This window comes from Corythoichthys intestinalis, chromosome 8 (genome assembly GCF_030265065.1).
Source record: "Corythoichthys intestinalis isolate RoL2023-P3 chromosome 8, ASM3026506v1, whole genome shotgun sequence".
In the NCBI taxonomy this organism is placed as follows: domain Eukaryota; kingdom Metazoa; phylum Chordata; class Actinopteri; order Syngnathiformes; family Syngnathidae; genus Corythoichthys; species Corythoichthys intestinalis.
Genome location: NC_080402.1, coordinates 31,789,747 through 31,807,522, shown reverse-complemented (window position 1 = coordinate 31,807,522; position 17,776 = coordinate 31,789,747). Strand labels below are relative to the sequence as shown.

General features: G+C 39.0%; 2 protein-coding genes across 5 annotated transcripts in view; both read right to left on the bottom strand.

Annotated features, from left to right (window-relative positions):
• Window positions 1–457: 457 nt before the first annotated feature.
• On the bottom strand, window positions 458–8,830 carry LOC130921077 (bMERB domain-containing protein 1-like). Its single transcript, XM_057844720.1, has 6 exons — window positions 8,749–8,830; window positions 7,392–7,512; window positions 7,181–7,254; window positions 1,547–1,661; window positions 674–744; window positions 458–570 (listed from the first exon to the last, which is right to left on the bottom strand). Exons 1-6 carry the CDS (start codon window positions 8,828–8,830, stop codon window positions 458–460), a joined length of 576 nt encoding a protein of 191 aa, XP_057700703.1.
• The window catches only part of LOC130920396 (phosphoinositide 3-kinase regulatory subunit 6), a 53,751-nt gene continuing 43,433 nt past the window's right edge, over window positions 7,459–17,776 (bottom strand). For all 4 annotated transcript variants that reach the window (XM_057843578.1, XM_057843579.1, XM_057843580.1 and 1 more), the window contains 11 exons: window positions 17,335–17,613; window positions 16,593–16,692; window positions 16,329–16,448; window positions 15,348–15,449; window positions 14,974–15,076; window positions 14,827–14,888; window positions 14,628–14,718; window positions 13,831–13,892; window positions 13,646–13,755; window positions 8,749–13,345; window positions 7,459–7,512 (listed from right to left, as the gene is read on the bottom strand). In XM_057843578.1, the coding sequence (XP_057699561.1) occupies window positions 13,189–13,345; window positions 13,646–13,755; window positions 13,831–13,892; window positions 14,628–14,718; window positions 14,827–14,888; window positions 14,974–15,076; window positions 15,348–15,449; window positions 16,329–16,448; window positions 16,593–16,692; window positions 17,335–17,613 (1,186 nt within the window). In that variant the 3' untranslated portion in view covers window positions 7,459–7,512; window positions 8,749–13,188. The remainder of the gene's footprint in view (window positions 7,513–8,748; window positions 13,346–13,645; window positions 13,756–13,830; window positions 13,893–14,627; window positions 14,719–14,826; window positions 14,889–14,973; window positions 15,077–15,347; window positions 15,450–16,328; window positions 16,449–16,592; window positions 16,693–17,334; window positions 17,614–17,776) is intronic.

Below are 17,776 nucleotides of genomic sequence, written 5' to 3'. Positions count from 1 at the left end.
GGCCATCGAACGAATTGGACTGAAATGAACTGTTTTTTGTTTTGTTATAAAAGTCCTATTAGAACATATTGATACATCAGATAGGCTGTTTAATGCTGCTAAAAGGTAGTTGTTGTGTTTTATCAATGCAAATCCCGTTTACCTGACTGTGTTTTTACATTCACGTGAATGATGAGGATGGCACATCTGTCTTATTCTCTCACACGGCAGTGCTGAAGCGTTCAGTGGTCTCATTTCACTAGTGGAGCTGGTGATTAATGATACTCTTATTAGAGTTGGTCTGTTGACTAATTGCAAATTGTGCTATACTTTTAGAATACACGAGTGATAGAGCAGGAATAGGAAAGACACTAAGATTGTGAGGCACATGTGTGGGATGAACTAGTTGCTTGTTTATATTGACCATTATGTTTTCATTTATTCCAATTTTCAGTTGTGACCTAGGCTGGACTAAACATTACATGATGGAGCAGGTGAAGCCACAGCACTCCTTCAGCAGGGTGAGGCCTGTTTTGGCAAAGGGAGAGGAGTTCTGCTGAGCCCTGGATGGTGCTTGCCTGCTCAGTCTACCTGTAGTAAAGACATAACGTGTTTGCTCAAATAATTAAGCATTAAACAGGGTATCCTATAGTCAAAAAGCGATAATTTCTGCCATAATATGGATGTGGAAAACCTTTTTTCTGCAAGTGTCTTGGAAATTTGGACCTCAGAAAATCTGCCATTTCTTTATCTTCTTCTTTCTCCCTGTAGGTGAGAGCACATTAACATGTCAAATCCTCCTGGGACTCAATTAAAAGTCAATTTGCCCAAAGAAGTCTGTTTCTACTGGCATTTTCTGAATTTACCTGCCTAAACTTGTTGAATTAAGCAGATTGCGCACATGTTTAACTTTTTTTTTTCCAATGTGCGCTACCACAGACTCGACGAGATTTTTTTTTTTTTTTAAATCCTGTTTTGGTTTACTGCTAATATAATGTGTGGTGTGATTGAGAAGACTAGCACAGCATGCTGTACCACAAGCATGATGGCATTTACACCAATTATAAGGTAGCTGTTGCATTTCATCAGTGTAAATATTGTTCAACTGACTATATTTTTACACATGTTAGTTGTGGGTTTGATACATTTGCCTAATTCTCTCACAATGAACATAATACTGTATGTGATAGACAAAGTAGTGGAACAGTTCCAGTGTATCAACATTGGCTGTATTAGAATGTCATAGAAGGTCATGGCTCACTGAGTGAGACTCTTATTAACATAGACAAGATGGCCTTTGGCCGCATACACACATTTTAATTCTACTATTCATGTTCTCTCGCTTCCTGCCTCTCCACGTTGCTTTGTCTGACCATGCAGGCAAACAATGTTCAAAAATGTCTAAGGATGCATTCAAAACACGCATTAGATTCCACATCATCCCCTCTCAGGCCTTTATCAGCTGAATGACAGGCCTGACCTTTTCCCACTAAGCTACACGATGACTCACCCGGAATATTAGGCCCTTTATCGCTCATCAGTTACCCAATTGATGTAAAAAGCTCACCTGAGTCTTTCAAATTCTACATCGTCCACCAGGAAGTCTCTGGTTTCCACTAGTTTATGGATCTGCTGTAGAAGTTCTTCTTCCTTTTGTCGATCCTCTTTGGACTTGTCGTTGTCTACAAAAGTAAGAGGGTAGAAAAGATCCATGTTGAGTCTGTGTGGTTTCAACATTTTGGACATAAAATGGACAAAGAATGAATGAACTAAATTTTGGTAAGGTGTGGTCTGGTCTATAATGGCAGCAAACACAGTTGTAATATTCATCCAATCAGCAAATTTGTATTGATCAAAGTTAGCTGAAAATAGATATAAATGTATTGGATCCTTGGTTCTTAAAGTGTACATTTTTCAAGTATAATTTGGTTATACAGTGTAACCTCTACTTACGAACGTCTCCACCTACAGAATTTTCAGGTTAAGACACGCTTCAACAGGAAAATATTGCCTCGTTAGGAACGAAATTTCAGGATATGAAAAGGCAAAAATACAATATGGCTGGCACTCGCAGCTCCCAGAGTTTACTGAACATAACATACTGAGGGCTGCTCTGTCATTGGCTATTGCCTAGCATTCCTGGCATCCAATTGGCTAAGACGGACCTCAACTGTATGTGTTTATCCCAGCGTCCTCTTCATTCCCCTCGTGTTCCGACAGCTTTACATGATGGTTTCATTCTTTATTCTTGGATTTTTTACATTATGCAGACCTCAGATTGTTATTTATTGTGTAATAATCTAATTGTAACATGTATTTGTTACATGTTTTGATACATTTTTATGCATGATAAAAGATTTATGTCTAAATTTCGGGGGGCTTGGAGTGGATTAGGGCATTTACATGGAAAACGAGTATCTACAGAATTTTCAAGTTAAGAAACTACTTTCAGAACCAATTAATTTCATAAGTAGATGTACCACTGTATTTAAGTGAGTTTCAATATAATTGCATTTAATGTTTTAGAATTTTATTTGGGTACATTTTATTTCAATCATTTAAAAAGTGAAAGACAGTGTATTATCAAGTGTATTCCAGCGGAAACAGTGATGTTTAATTTAAGTCAAAAGACACAGAATTAGCCAATCAAATGCGTGTATTTCAGATTTTCCCGCATACTCGTCACGCCCTATCTACCAATGTGCTATGCGCCATCAATGGGCCAGGGAATGAAGCAAGATTTGTCTAAATCTAGGGTCACCATATTTTGATTTCTAAAAAAGAGGACACTCGGCCCGGCCTCAATATACTTGAATTTTACTCGAAGTTCACTCAAAGATGCCTATATCACTTTAATATATTTAAAGTGTGCCCACTCACTCTGGATGGAAAAATGCAGTTTGAAAAAAAAAAAAAAAAATGACTTAAAAAAAAAATATATATATATATATATATATATACATATATATATCAGGGGTCGCGTTAACCGAATATTTTCCGTCGTTGACCGATTTTTAAAACGGTGACGGAAAAAACTGAAGTCCATCCGTCATTTTGACCGGTTGCAATTCACACCCCAGACCACAGGGTGGCGAGTGAGCATATTAATTAGCTATTGTCTCTCTTGATGCATGACATCGTTGGCCTTACTCTGGAAAAAATGTCAAGGCAACTGAGTGTCCGAAGTGTCTTCAAAAAGCCCCAAAACGACGATGGTGTTGATAAAAGAGGTGAAAAAACAGGGACTGCACAAGCGGGCACGCAATTCAAGTCCATGCGCACCAGGAGGAAAGTGTGAGACTACGTTCAGGCCACAGCAGGTGAACTGTTAATTTAATTGTTCCATATGCTACATCTGGTAGGCTACCTACCTACTGGGGCCTCAGTGACGTTTCTTATTCTCGCTATATGATTATACAACTTTAACATTTGTTAATAATACGCTCTGTGTGTAGTATCATCCATCGCTTTTCCTTTTTAAATGGGCACTTATAAGCGAACGCAAGAACTAACAACGGGAACATTTTTAAACAGGCATTTCACGGGAGAGCATTTCGACTCTTCGGCCAATCATATAGCGAGAGCGAGTGGATAGTGAGGGGACCGCGCGCGGCTCTTAAGTGTCTCTGTCACGTGACTGTCGTAGCCGGTGTAGGCGCTTGAACCTACACCGGTAACGCGCTCGGCCAAATGGACACACAAGTACGGATGGTGAATTATGCCAAACAAAGGGTCACCACAATGTCATTATCATCATTTTAAAAATTTAAGTGACGGGTAAAAATAGATTATGACCAGATTTTTATGACCCTGTCAGTCAAAATGACAGACAACGAAAAAGTCTGGCGCAACCTCTGATATATATATAAAATGCAGACCCATAGAAATGTAGTCCAGTCAGTACACATACACACAGTAGGCTATGTGCCAACTAAACATTTTTATAAATTACTATCACGACAATTGTCCTTGACCAATTGTTTTTCCCATTCAATTGATGTTCTCATTCAATGTTCTAGATTGCACACAAACAAAACCGAAATAAACTGACAAACTATTCAATCAGTGTTTCCAATAGTAGCAGTTCAAAACTACGTTTCCCATAATGCGTAGCGCGGTTTAGCTTACTGATAGCTAGCTGAGGCAAAAATCAAACTTTGCTATGAAAGTTTACAATCATCGGCAGCGCGCCGATGCGACACCAAACGGGATTTTACAGTCACAGCTCCGACAGAAGTCAACAGTTGCCATTATATACGTATTTATCATTAAAAAAAAAAAAAAACAGGCATTGTGGCCAAATCGTCAACCCAGTAGGTGGCGGTAATGCCTCATGATAGGGGTAAACTGCCAACATAAACAAGAAGAACTACTACTTCCCTCCATTCTAGTAGGAGCCATGTCAACTGCTGCCACTCAGCGGCCGGAGGGATTCTCTTCAAATTGGTCCCGTGAAAAATCATAAAAAACGGACATTTTTATGAATTTATAAAACCTGCCCGGACCACGAGGACACTACGTGAAAGTAGGACTTGTCCGGGCAAAAGAGGACGTTTGGTCACCCTATCTAAATCGCAGATCTCATATTGCACAGGTACGGAAACTATAAAACTCAAGCATATGTGCCTATTTTCTTAGATTTGTTTTTACCTTTTGTGTTTGTAATAGCGTTAATGTGCTGTACGCGCGTGGCATGACAGACGTCATGTTTGTCACACAATGGCTGCAACCGCGAAGCAGCGTCAGTTTTTGTCTTTAAGCATTTTCTCAGTTATCATACTATAGTTCTATTTGAACAACCTTCTTACACACGAAAGTTATTCATACTAGACCTTGTCTTATCCTTTAAGGACAGTGGTGCTTTAAGATATGAGTGTATTTCGTTCTTTGACCATACCCATTTCAACTGGAAGCAGCATAAAAGTTTGAAGCTTTTTACATTCCAAATAACCTTCACTGACAATTTGCTGCTTTGTGAAATTAGTCAAGATGTGTTTATCGATAACACGCTAACACGCTTGTATTTGTCTCAAGGATTTTTGCTTATTCAAAGAGTGCAAAAATGACCGAAAAATGGCTCATACCTTAAAGTGCCTATGACAGCAAAAAGCATGTTTATTTCATATTTCACGCGGTATTTTATCCTCCTGAATTAAATGAACCGCTTGGATGTGTGTGGAAGCGATTGATTTATATATTCAATTTTTGGGAATCCTGCACCATGAAAATTAGTGACTTCCTGGATTGAGGACGAATGCGAATGTGACGTCATCCGGGTCAGCATCTCACAATACAGCATTGCTTTATAGCATGCAGATGGACAGCGGATTCAGCTGACTTTGCGGATTGATTTGTTTATTTTTCATATCACACCAGCCAAATGTGCTGCAGGTTTTTGTTGCTACACAAGGGAGAGGCGTGTGAGCCTTTTTGGGTTTCAAAAGGTTCCCATTCATCCCGAGATTGGCCAAAAGAAGTCAGACAACTGTGGGACAATTGGACTTATGAGGTAGTAAGTAAACATCTGGTTTTGTATTATATAAAATACTGGGATCATGGCACACGTTTTAATACGGAGGTGGCTTGCATTTTGTGGCTGACAATGCTCTTAGTCCAACGAGAATGCCACTCGGCCGACGACCGGCAGCTTGTCGCACACCCCCTCGGTCTTCTTTGCGTGCCCGACGAGAGAGCGCTATACTCGGGTTGGGCTCGGGCAGCCACGTGCTCCTCCAACGTCGGCCAGTTTGTCCCGCCATCATTCTCCAGCTTCTTCCCCGGCAACGAGCACTCCTGCCCGCAGCAGGGGAACGACGAGTCGAAACTTGCTCGCCGCTGGAGGCTGGCCGATCGGTGAAGCTGTCACCCTCGCCACCGTGTGTTACATGAGTTGGGGTAGTTTTGTGCTATTTTTTGTTTTCGAAGGGCGAAAAAGATTGGACCAGCCGCTCGGCGGTCATTCTCCAGCTGCTTTCCCGGCAATGAGCCCTTCTGCCCAAAGCAGGGGAACGAAGAGCTGTAACTTGCTCGCTACCGTGGGGTTGGCCGATCGGTGAAGACAATCAACCCTGTAACTGTGTGACATGATCCGGGGTAGTTTTGTGTAATTTTTCGTTTTCGAAAGGCGAGAATAAGACTTGGAAACGCCACTCGGTTCGGGTTAGCATGTTGGCTAGCTGTCACGCCTCCTGTTTCGTTTACGCTCTTTCCTCAGTCTCCGAAGCAGGGGCAGGGAAAAGACAAAAGCTGGACTAACTCCGGAGGCATAAAATACCGTTCGGGAGGTGCAACGAGTCAAAAGTTTTGACCGTTATGCTGTAATTTTGCCCTGTCATACAGAATAAATGTATTTTTAATATTTCATATTCCATTTAGCACAAGACTGTTATTTGTCATGACCATAACATTTAGCAAATGGGGAAAATACTTAGATAAAATATCCTGTAAAAATATTGGAGTAGACGGATTAAAACTGACATTTTGATGCTGTTTTTGTCGCATTTTCCTCGTTCTGAATCTTCCCCTTGAATGGGCTGAATTCTAAATCACAAATGGAAATCGTGACCCTTCTGACTTTATCCTCTGCGCTTTGCCAAATTGTTGTATATAGTCGAATCGTCTCAAAATATGATTCTAATTCACATAATAATGCTATTTAAGATTTTTTTAATGCTGTCACAGGTACTTTAAAAACATATAAGTAAGGTCACTAGTGCCCCATTACCCAGCCACAAAATTGGGCGGACAAATTTATCATGCCAAGTTGCAAAAAAAAAAAAAAAAAAAAAAAAAAAAAAAAAAGGCTGAAGTACCCATCTACAATAATAAACAGGATACCATTTTGATTTGAAGAAATCATGGTAGGCAAATTCCATTAATAAATACTTAAACCTTAATCTTCTACTTGAGAATTTGCTCAAATGAGCCCAAATTGGAGGAAGATATGCTGGACAGAAAAGTGACACTACATTGCAATGACAATTTGCCTATGCCATCTCATGTTGGTGGGGCATGGTGACACAGTGTGATCATTAATATGATTCATCTTGATGGAAAAAAAGAAAGCCTCCTGCTTGCTGCCTTGAAAACAATATAATTAAAAGCCATTCAAACTTGTGGACCACTCGGATGAAGATAAACACTTTAGTATTTAACATTATTTGCAATATCTATTGTGAAGGCAATTACTAGTACGTCCAACCTGGTAGGGAAACTAATTTTTGGAGTTCCTTTTTCAGTCGAGTGATCTCCTTGCACAGCTGAATGTCATCCATCCTACAAAAAAAATCCAGAAATACAGTGTGATAATGTAAAACAATAGGTCACGTGCAAAAAAATAAAAAGTAAAAACAAAATATGAAGCGAACTGAAGTGGGATTGGTGGATTACGAACATCAATTTGACCGTCTCACATGTATCTGAGCTCTGACTCTCTCCGGACTAGAATGTCTCTAATGCGGTCAATCTTGAAGAGTTCGCCTTCGATGTCGTCCACAGTGATGCTGGAGTCTGCCATAGACACAACGTCCTCCTCTGTAATAAATATTTAAAATCAGACGATGAATACCTCTTGATATTCTATTTTATTTCCAAACGCAAAAAAAGTCTTTACCGTATTTTTTGGACTATAAATGGCAGGTTTCTTTTTTCGTCCATAGTTTGGCTGGAGGTGCGACTCTGGAGCGACTTTTGTGTGAAATTATTAACACATTATTATATCATTTCACATGTTATTTTGGTGTTTTGGAGTGACACTGATGGTTTGGTAAACATGTTAGCATGTTCTTTATGCTATTTTTATCTGAATAACTCTTAATAGCTATGTTACGTTCACATACCTGTACATTCATGTAACATTTTCATACTGTACACTTATTCAGCATGTTGTTCTCTATTGTATTTTTATTCTAAATTGCCTTTCAAGATGAGAAATCTTTTCTATGTGTTGGATTTTATGTTTATCAAGTACTGTAAATTTCCCAATAAAATGCGACCTGTACTCGGGTGCGACATATTTTTTACCCTCTTCATTGCACATTTTTGGGCTGGTGAGATTTATACCCAGGTGCAACTTATAGTCCGAAAAATATGTTTTTGTGTTTTTTTTTGCACTATAAATAATAATAATAATCAAAATTTTAGAAATAGATTTAGAGGCCACTCATTTAACTCATTAGCTGCCATTGACAGCGCGAGACGTCCAAGCACGAGCAATCACAGTAAGTCCTCCCAGTTTAAATTAATTTGATGTTTATCGTTGCCAGTGGCAGGGACAGTTTAAATTTGGAAAACTTCTAATTAAAATGTAAGTTAGGAGTTGTTTACTTTTATGAAGTATTGAGACCTTTTGTCACGTGAAGGGCTCCATGCACGTGCAGAGTTTCATTAGTTCAGTAGTTTTAGGCATGACTTGAGGTGGTGACGTGTCTACCATTTTATTCAGTGACAGTGTAAAAAAATGACAATTTTTAAATGAATTCCTGAAAATAAGTAGGTTTGAAGGTGTGAGAGGTACCAGAAACTGACTATAGATGCATTAAACTAGCAACACACTCACTCTCCATCACTTGAATATGCACTAATAGAATAAGACACTTGTTAATTGATAGCTTTCAACATGTCAACATTCAAATTTGTTTTTCCCCCTAAGAATTATGACCGTAAAAGCCTTCAGTGCATTTACAAACGCAAAACAAGAAACATGAGCTGCAGGAAAATATTGACTGAGCATGCATTTTAAATGAGAACACTGCAGCATGGTTGGCTCACCTGCTTTGTGGCTGCTTGTGCTCAATTGTACCCGCTCCAGCGATCCATATTGATGGAAAGATTCTCTTTGCTTCTCTTCCATCGTTCTACCTCCTCTTCTTCTCTGAGGGATGTGCATGCAGCAGTGGCAACAATACCAAAAAAGGAAAGAAAAAAAACATTAAAAGTGTTATGCTCTGTTTTGGCTGTGAATCATTGCCAGACCAAGTCAACGACCTGCAGAGGGACGAGATGTTCCCCACATGCTCAGCCCGACGTGTGTGTGCTCAGTGGACAGGGGACCCCCTGTCAATCAAGCTGCTTTTGGCACATGCGCCATCTGGTGGTCGTAAAGTACGGTTACATTCACACGCAATAGACGCCACAAGCCGAGGGATTTTACAAAATAGTATTTTTATTTACATAATTACATTTTAGATTTACATTGCATATGCTTGTCAACAATTACACGCATTTTTCTGCAGAAAAGACGGCACAAATGTGTATACAGCAATGGGTTTAGTGGTCATAAGAACACAGGTGGTTTGTTTGAAGAGAAGCAATCTCATTTTTCCATGTCAGCTCTTCAATTGGCCCTTGACAAAGAATGGCTCTGTAATGATGTGCAATCACAACACACACAGCTGCTTGTTCAGACTGTAACTTCAGCATCAATGCAATTTTTTGGGGTCATTATCGATCTTTTTGTGTGGCTGTTCAGATTCCTATTTTCCATATCGGCTGTAAAAGTATTGCATGTGCGTAGATGCTTTTATTCCACCGTGCGCTAAGCTAAAGTGGTGCCCATGGGCAGAATCATACAAACAAAAGGGGTCACAATGCAAATTGATGTCATCATAGCACGAATTCCAATTTTAAGCGACAGGACTGTTCAAACCACAATGATATTCTCGCAGTCCGGGCATTAATGACGTCACCAGCCACAGCAAAGCATCGCCATATTGAAAAGGGGGCAAAACACGAGTCACAAGCAGTTGCTTTGTTGTGGATTGAAGTACAAACGCGTTGAACTTTTGTCCTATTTGCGGTCTTTTTTTCCGTCGGAATGACTAAATGTTGCTGTGTTGCGTGTTGTAACACAAAGAAGAGTTCGGAGCCGCATTTGAAGTTCTTCATTCTTCCTCGTGAGAAGAAAAGGATACGCAAATGGCTGAAAGCACTCAATCGAGGAACAGTAAAAGAAGACTGTTCCGTGGACCATTCTGGCCTTTGGGAACCTAAATCCAGGCACATATACGTTTGCAGCCGACATTTTATCACTGGTAAGCAGTGTTGTCAGTAACGCATTACTAAGTAACGCGTTACTGTAATCTGATTACTTTCTTCAGTAACGAGTAATCTAACACGTTCATTTTTCCAAGCCAGTAATCCGATTAAAGTTAGTTTCCCTAGTGCCTGTGCGTTACTATTTTGTTTTTGCCTCATAATGTATGTAGAATGAAGAATACTGTAGTCATGTACGAAGAGCATTTCTCATCGGGAAAAACAAAAACGGGTCACATGTATTACGATGCTGTTTGAGGCTGTCTGCCACGGCGGTCAACAACATAGCATTCTGACGAGGCAGTGAGGCTAACAGTGAAAGGCAGGATATATACTGCAAATGGATGCCTTTGCTCACTGGAAATACAGCCATTACGTCACATTTCTGTCCAGTAAAGATGACAAAAATATCTCCGTGCGTTGCAAACTTTACGCTGGCTGAAAAAGACTGTCGGCCACTAAAAACTCTACATCCAATTCAACAAGGAAGCACTTGGAATTACAGGACAACGCGACAAAACTCGAAAAGCCTACAGGTAACAAGACAGCCAGCACTTCTACAGTTTGTAACCAGCCTTTATGCACATTTTATTGTCAGTGTTTGTAACCATAGGCGGAGTTTTACTTTTGTGGGGCTGGGGGCAAAGCATGTTGATGACTGAAACAAAAGTCAAAAGTTTGGACACACCTAAACATTTTTACGTTTTATATTTTCCCTACTATTGTAAATCCTCTCTGAATACATCAAAACTATGAATGAACATGTGGAATGGCAAAAAAAAAAGTGAAATGATTTTGACCCATTATGAAATACGTTGTAGGATTCTTGTTCATTTCATTAATTTTTGTTGTTTGTTTTATTGCTTTACAACTTTTATAGACAATATTCTAACAGCTAGGTCTTTATTTTAAAGTGGAAGTTCAGAATTTTTGACATTAGGCCTTATTTTGGAGTTAGCCGGTGTTTATTTAGTCGTTGAAGTTGATTTGAACAAATTCCGTGCAGTTTGTCAATTATTTGTTAGTTTCAGGGCTCCGGGGTGGCTAAGCTAGCGCGAGTCAATGGTGGTTGAAATCAACTCCATCGACTAATTAAACCCCCGCTAACTCAAAGATTAAGCCTTATGTGAAAAATTCAGTTACATGCGATGACATTTTTCGTTGTCATTTTTATGTTGAGGCAGCAAAAGGAGAAAAATTGGTAAAAAGTAACTGATAAGTTACTTTTAAAGTAACAGTTACTTTGATAATAAAGTAATTGGTAAAGTAACTAGATTACTTTTTTGAGGTGTAATCAGTAATCAGTAATTAAATTACTTTTTTAAGTAATCTGTGACAACACTGCTGGTGAGTGAGTAAACTTTAATCGATTTTTTTTGCCCCAATTAGCTGCTAGGATTCAATAGACTAGGCAGTGGTTATTATTACCGCAACAGACAACTCGCAAAGCGATATTTTTCATTTGCCGTGAACTGCTCTGATTGGTCAATCGGTATATTATTGGCCTGGTGGTAATTGGTTATTTTGCCGTGACGTGACTCATGCACTGCGTTCTTGCCTCGTGACACCCCATTTAGTTCTACTACCACGGTTCACGGCTAAATAACGCTTGAAGGCGAATTATCGGTTACGGCAGAAATAATCACTTTGTATATACTACCAATTTTCTCAGTTCCACACAGTACATGTTCCACATCAATGATAAAGGTCAACTTACTGGCTGACTTTATTAGGTAGTTGTAGATGTTTCCGAACTGCACTGCAGGCCATTCCTTTGGATTGTTTATCTAACTCTCAGCTGCGACTTTGTATGGGCAGATTTGCAAGCCAATACACGCTAATTTTAAGTTGTATCGCCTCCTCGCGTCTGTTGGCAGTGACTCGTGATAAAAATAAGTCATGTTTAAGACGTTTTTTATGAAAAAAAAAAAAAAAAAGACTCAAAACACAGCTGAAATATGAATTTCAGACGTTCGTCTACGGATGTTTACCTGTGCGTGCCCCCCTTCTCAAAATGGCGACACTTTGCTATGCGAGATGACGCCATCGTGACATCACGCCGACTGCAAGAATTCCGTAAAATCTAACTCATGTCAGATATAAAGGAATTGTAATTGTTTGGCTGAAGTGCATCCCAGCAGAAGGAATCATGTTTGCCAGTTTGAAAAATAACACAATTTCATTTTTCTGCTTTGTAATAGTGGAGAAAAATGTCAACAAAGGCTAACATTTCCAGGAAGCAGGCAAAATTGCCGTACAATCGACCACACAGCAAGAGTCAACCATCTGCCTCGCTTTCTCCTCGAAACGTGCAAAACAATCAAACTAAAGGTGAAATACCGTTCCTTGCCACGCGCTACCATAATGCAACCTGACAAATGACATCAGAAAAGATCCTCCAATGAAGTGCATGGAAACTGAGATTGCTTTTCATTACGTATAGTGTTTTCAGATTTTTTTTTTTCTAAGGCCATAGCCAGAACAGGACCCGCTGTCATACGTTGGCATCTGACACGACAGTTTCCACCCCCCACCATATAAGAAGTGCCTTTGTTTCCATCCACTGTTATCTAGTGCAATTGCATGTTATTTAGATAATGTACTAAGCCCATTTTAATTTAGAGAACAATTGGGAGCCATCTTTGAAATTCCTGAGAGATGTACATCTGCTGACCGAGAGGAACCATGTAAGCCTGTTAGCTTTGAGCTAGATGGCAACCTGTGCATGTAGCATTCATTCATTTTCAGGTCATAGTAATAGTATTTGATTGACAGATGGCCGGGGCATGTTTTCACTGCATTCAATGGACACAGAAACTGCATTCGAGAGCAGGTAAAGTGGCTGGATTTGTCAGTTTGGTGGCCTCATTTTTATGTTTTTTTTGTTCGTTAAAATCGGGCATGGCTGTTTATACAACATGTCTCTGTATTATTTATATAAAAACGGAGCATTATAAACTTTTTTCATACATTTCTTGATTTGGATGTCATTCGATTGTTGAAGTATACCTCATTAAGTGGCCAGTGCATTATTTTACACTCAATTTGATTTAATATGGTTGTTTTCTTTTAATCTTCACAGTAGGAAGAAATGTTAAATTGTACTGTATTTGTGCAGTTGACGTGATTGCCAGACTTTTATCCCCATAATGTCATCCATGCATCCTTTTGCAGAGGTCAGTTGATGATGCCAGCAAAGGTGTTGACAGGCAGAGGGAGTCCTTTGGTCATGTACTTGCTCAGTCCTACATCCTCGTCCTCTCCCAGGTTCAATTTGGACATTATATTTTTTTGGATGCAGTATCCAGGCTCAAGGCAGGGAACAATTTCAATGCTGTGATATGACAATGAGAACAAACATTTGACTCAGGGATACAATACATTATGTCCATGCATAGCCATCATAGTCTTGAAGGAGGTTTGGCAGTTTTACTCTTTACAGTTCTAAAATTAGTCACAAGCATTTTTGGTCCACAAAACAAGACACATTTATACACAGTGGAGATCAATAAAGTCACACAACCAACCAACCAATCAATACTCAGACAATTTAAGGAATGACCAAGTCTGTTTTTTCTTGCCATTTGATAAACAATAGACAAAAGCAATGTAAATAGGTGATTTTTTTCCTTACCTCTGCACATCATTGTAAGTCCTTCGACAATCCCTGTCTAACGTAACTCTAAGCGATGACCGACTGTCCAATAAACACAGCTTGATGTTGTTGCTTCTGATTTTGAAGTCCTGGAAATTTCAAAATGCTGTTAGAAAAAAATGTTAAGTAATCTAATTCTATTGGGGAAAAACATGTAAACATACAGTAGAATTGTTTTTAGCTTTGCCTGGCCATTCCTTCAAAAGGAGTGTCAAACAGTTAAGATCTGGAAGAAAAGAAAGAGAATGAAACACATTAGCCACGTTTACATGCTGACTTTTATTCATACCGATTCAAATAATTCCGAATGGAAATTTCAGATCAGCTGTTTACATGTCACTTCATCTATTCCGATCCAGCGTTTACATGTGTCTGCCTTTATTCCGAAAGGACGTTTGACAACTGCTGTCTGACATGCGCAGAATAATCAAAACAAAGCGTCACGTTGCAAAACATGGAGATCGATCGTTAGATCAGCTGCTGTTTTAACTTTTCGAGTGGAAACAAAACTTCAGAATGACACGCCGTTCATTTAAAAAGTTGTGTGGGCTGGTGGAGGGATTCATGGATATAAACTTTCCGCCGGACTCCAATTAGGTGCGCTGTGCGTGTGCTTGGAAGCCATGTTGCAAGTGAGGTTACTTACGTCACCAAGTGACGTCACCACGTCAGTACGGAGCATGTGCAGAAAGAACGCAACCAGACACCATTCCGCTTCCCAGTTTACATGATATAATTTTACTTCTAATCGGTTTGGGAAAAGGAATATTCCACCCCTGTGAAACGGAATGAAATTCCATTCGGTTTGGGCCTTCCGAATGAGGTGTTTATATGGAACACATTTATTCGGTTTGAACATCTAAACCGATTGCAATTGGAATATTTGGCTCCATGTAAACGTGGCTAGTGTTAACAACGACATCAAGCCGGAAGATTTGAATAAATAGAAAGTCGAATAAACCTTCTTTTGCACTCAATGGAATAGCACTGATGTTAGCGCCTGTTGTCCTCATGGGAAGCCCTCTTTCAGTGTCCCGGCCGCTTAGCGTCACCTACACAAGCACAATAAGTAATGAGGCATGTATGTATTACAATACTGTACACCCATGAAAGAATGTAGAAAATCAACAACATGGAACGGTGGTAAAAAAACAACTCACTTTTTTATAACTGATGCCGACAAGAGCTCCACATACATCTGCTACACTCTTCTTTTGCTTTTCTGTTTGAGGGACACTTATGCTGTCAATGATCATTCCTGTATGTGAATATGTAGGAATAACTCAAAGTTTATGAATTTAAATCACCTCTCATTGGTGCCGAAGAGTTTCTGAGTTCAGGAACATCCACCTCTAAATGTGTCAGGAAGACGTCCTCCACAGTTTCCTTGGTCATGCTTGAAAAGGTAATCTAATTTAAAAATATATATATAGCATGAGCACATTTAAGATGATTATTTTGGACGAGGTTACCCGTGATTTGTGAGGTTAAGAGGAAGAGAATGGATGGCTATAAACATGTATGCCACTGGTAAACTCATATTGGTTCAGTATTATACTATATTGTACATACATATATGGTTTTCATTTTTCAACCATGTACGTTGACTAGGCATAAAGTATACAGTTGTGTGTAATTGTATGACAAAAGCTCAATATGATCATAAAATATAGCAGAGTACCTTAACAAAGTAGATGTTGAAATAAACTGGCTGTTGGCCCATTCGTACATAGTAGGAAATGACGTCAGACACAAATGGCTCTTTAGGCCTTGATGAGTTTGTCTGTTGCAACAAAACAAAAAGTGCATGGTTGAGTAGCGGTGATTTATCTGACACTGTTAATCTAAACTGAGCATTGTTAATTCGTTGGCTGCCATTGATGGCGATAGATGTCCAATCCATTTTGACTGGAGGTGATCGTTCCAGTCTACTGCCAACAATGGCACTGCAACATGATCATTGGCAGTGAATGGGTGATTGATGGTTAAATCATCTGAAGAATTTTACAAATAAGCCATAATTTTGATACATTAATCTGTTGCCGAATGTTACGTTTAATCAAATATTCGATTAATCTATGAAGTCTTAATGCGCCCAATGACACTGAAACATGGTCATTGCCAGTGACTGAGTTAATAGATAAATCAGACGAATAATTCTACGATTAATCGACGGCCTCCCAAAAAAAATCACCTGTCACCACTGTTTGCGTTTAATTTTAGAGATTAATCTAAAATTAATCTGTTGCCATATGTTGCTATTGAATTTAATTTCCAATTCATCTATGAATTCTAACGTAGTTAAAGGCACTGATACATGATCAATGGCAGCAAATGAGTTAATGATAAATCAGAAGAATATATTTCCTACTATTCAAAGCCTTTGGGAAAAAATGGAATTAATGTAATATTGATTATTAATTCTAATGTCAATGGCAGCGATACATGTTCATTAGTAGTGAATGAGTTAATGATGAATCACCCAAAGAAATATTGAGATTAATCTAAAACTTAATCCGGTGCCTAATTTTGCAATTAATCAAATTTTGAGATTACTCTAAGATTTCTAACACTGTCAATGATACATCATCATTGACAGTGAATGAGGTAAAAACCACAATCTTATCACAAAATACATTTTGTGAAGGTAATCTGTTATTACCATTTGAGCCATTTTGGGGATCATGCAGCCCAAACTGCTGATGTTACAGTTGTACCATGGGTCCACAATGCTCAAAAAGGACCCAAGAGTACACAAACTCTGCTTGGACTGATGGTTCTCCTATATGGTAGAAGGTAAGAGGAAGAGATGAGTTGCAAAACCCTAATTCTGCTACAGTGTAGCACATTTACTAAATGGTGCGTTTGTGTAAAAAAAAAAAAAAAAACAGGCAAGCGGTGTGCTAGCTAAGGGAAGTTGCCTCACTTTGTCAGAGGAGGTAGCGGTTGGCACTGTGCAAACAGGGATGTAGTAAAACTGTAGGTTGACTTTCATTGTAAGAAAAATTCTCCTCGCTTCCCTTTTCCTGCAATGGAATTAGAGATGGATGAGAAATGCAAACACATTTCATGCTTGATGCCATATAATGTTTCCTCAACAACGGTCATTAAAATTACTGTATTTTTAAGTCCTTGAATGACTCACGTAAACGATAACCAATAGGACATACATGTTACTCTCCACACTGGCACTACCCAATTACATAAATGCTTGAAGATAAATTTGAAGGAACTGATATATAACGTTTACATAAAATAGTGGCAAAAAATACATTTATTTAGACGTTTGAAATTTTTCATGGACCTAATGACAAAATTTAGGTGGATGCATGTGTTTTTTTTTTTTTTTTTTTTTTTTTAATAAAAGTGTTGGTGCGAATTCATTGATGGTCTTTGGTTAAAGTCTCCATTCTGCAACTCTGATATTTTATATAAAACACACATACATGTGTGCAACCTCGCACACAAACACCGTCCACAGTATTAGGTACAACTGCATTAGGTGTAAGCTTCAATCGTATCAAATATCGCATGCTTTTCTTCTAATTTATATGTATTATTTACAATATATATAAATAAAGTATATGGGATAAGTGGAAAAAGTGAAAACAATTCTTTACTGCCTTTTTTACAAACCACAAACTACTGTATTTGATTTAGTCCTTCACCTTAAGCAGTAGTAGGCTTTAGCCAGGTGGCCCAATATGCTGTCACCCCCCATAACGACAATCCTGGCAGTAAAGAGCCTCTGCTGTTTGGAAATTGGGGTCTGCGTGGCATTGCTTCCTGCTCCCCTCTGCAGCGTAGCCTCTCGTCCTCCCCCCCTGCTGTATCCAAGCCCTCCTGTATGACCTTCTAGGGTGTCCTGCAATAGTGCAACGCTGTCCTTCACAGATGGTTTCACCTTCATGCCTCCACGTCGGGACAACCTAACTGAATCTTGCTCACTGTAAAAAAAATTAAAAAAAAAAAAAAAAAAAAAGTACAGGTACAGTATAATTAGCTTGTTTTCCTTCCCTGAACACAATGATTTACTTCAGTTGGATACAGAGTAATCAATAAATAATTTACAACATTTGTGAACCACTCACAGAATTGCAGATCAGTTCA

Bases quoted from the DNA above. Each gene is read 5' to 3' on its own strand.
- LOC130921077 (XM_057844720.1), bottom strand. From the start codon at position 8,830: ATGGAAGAGAAGCAAAGAGAATCTTTCCATCAATATGGATCGCTGGAG. The intron at 7,513-8,748 runs GTGAGCCAACCA...TATTTATTACAG, and splicing joins CACAAGCAGCCACAAAGCAG to AGGAGGACGTTGTGTCTATG. The intron at 745-1,546 runs GTGAGCTTTTTA...TCTCACCTACAG, and splicing joins GTAGAATTTGAAAGACTCAG to GGAGAAAGAAGAAGATAAAG.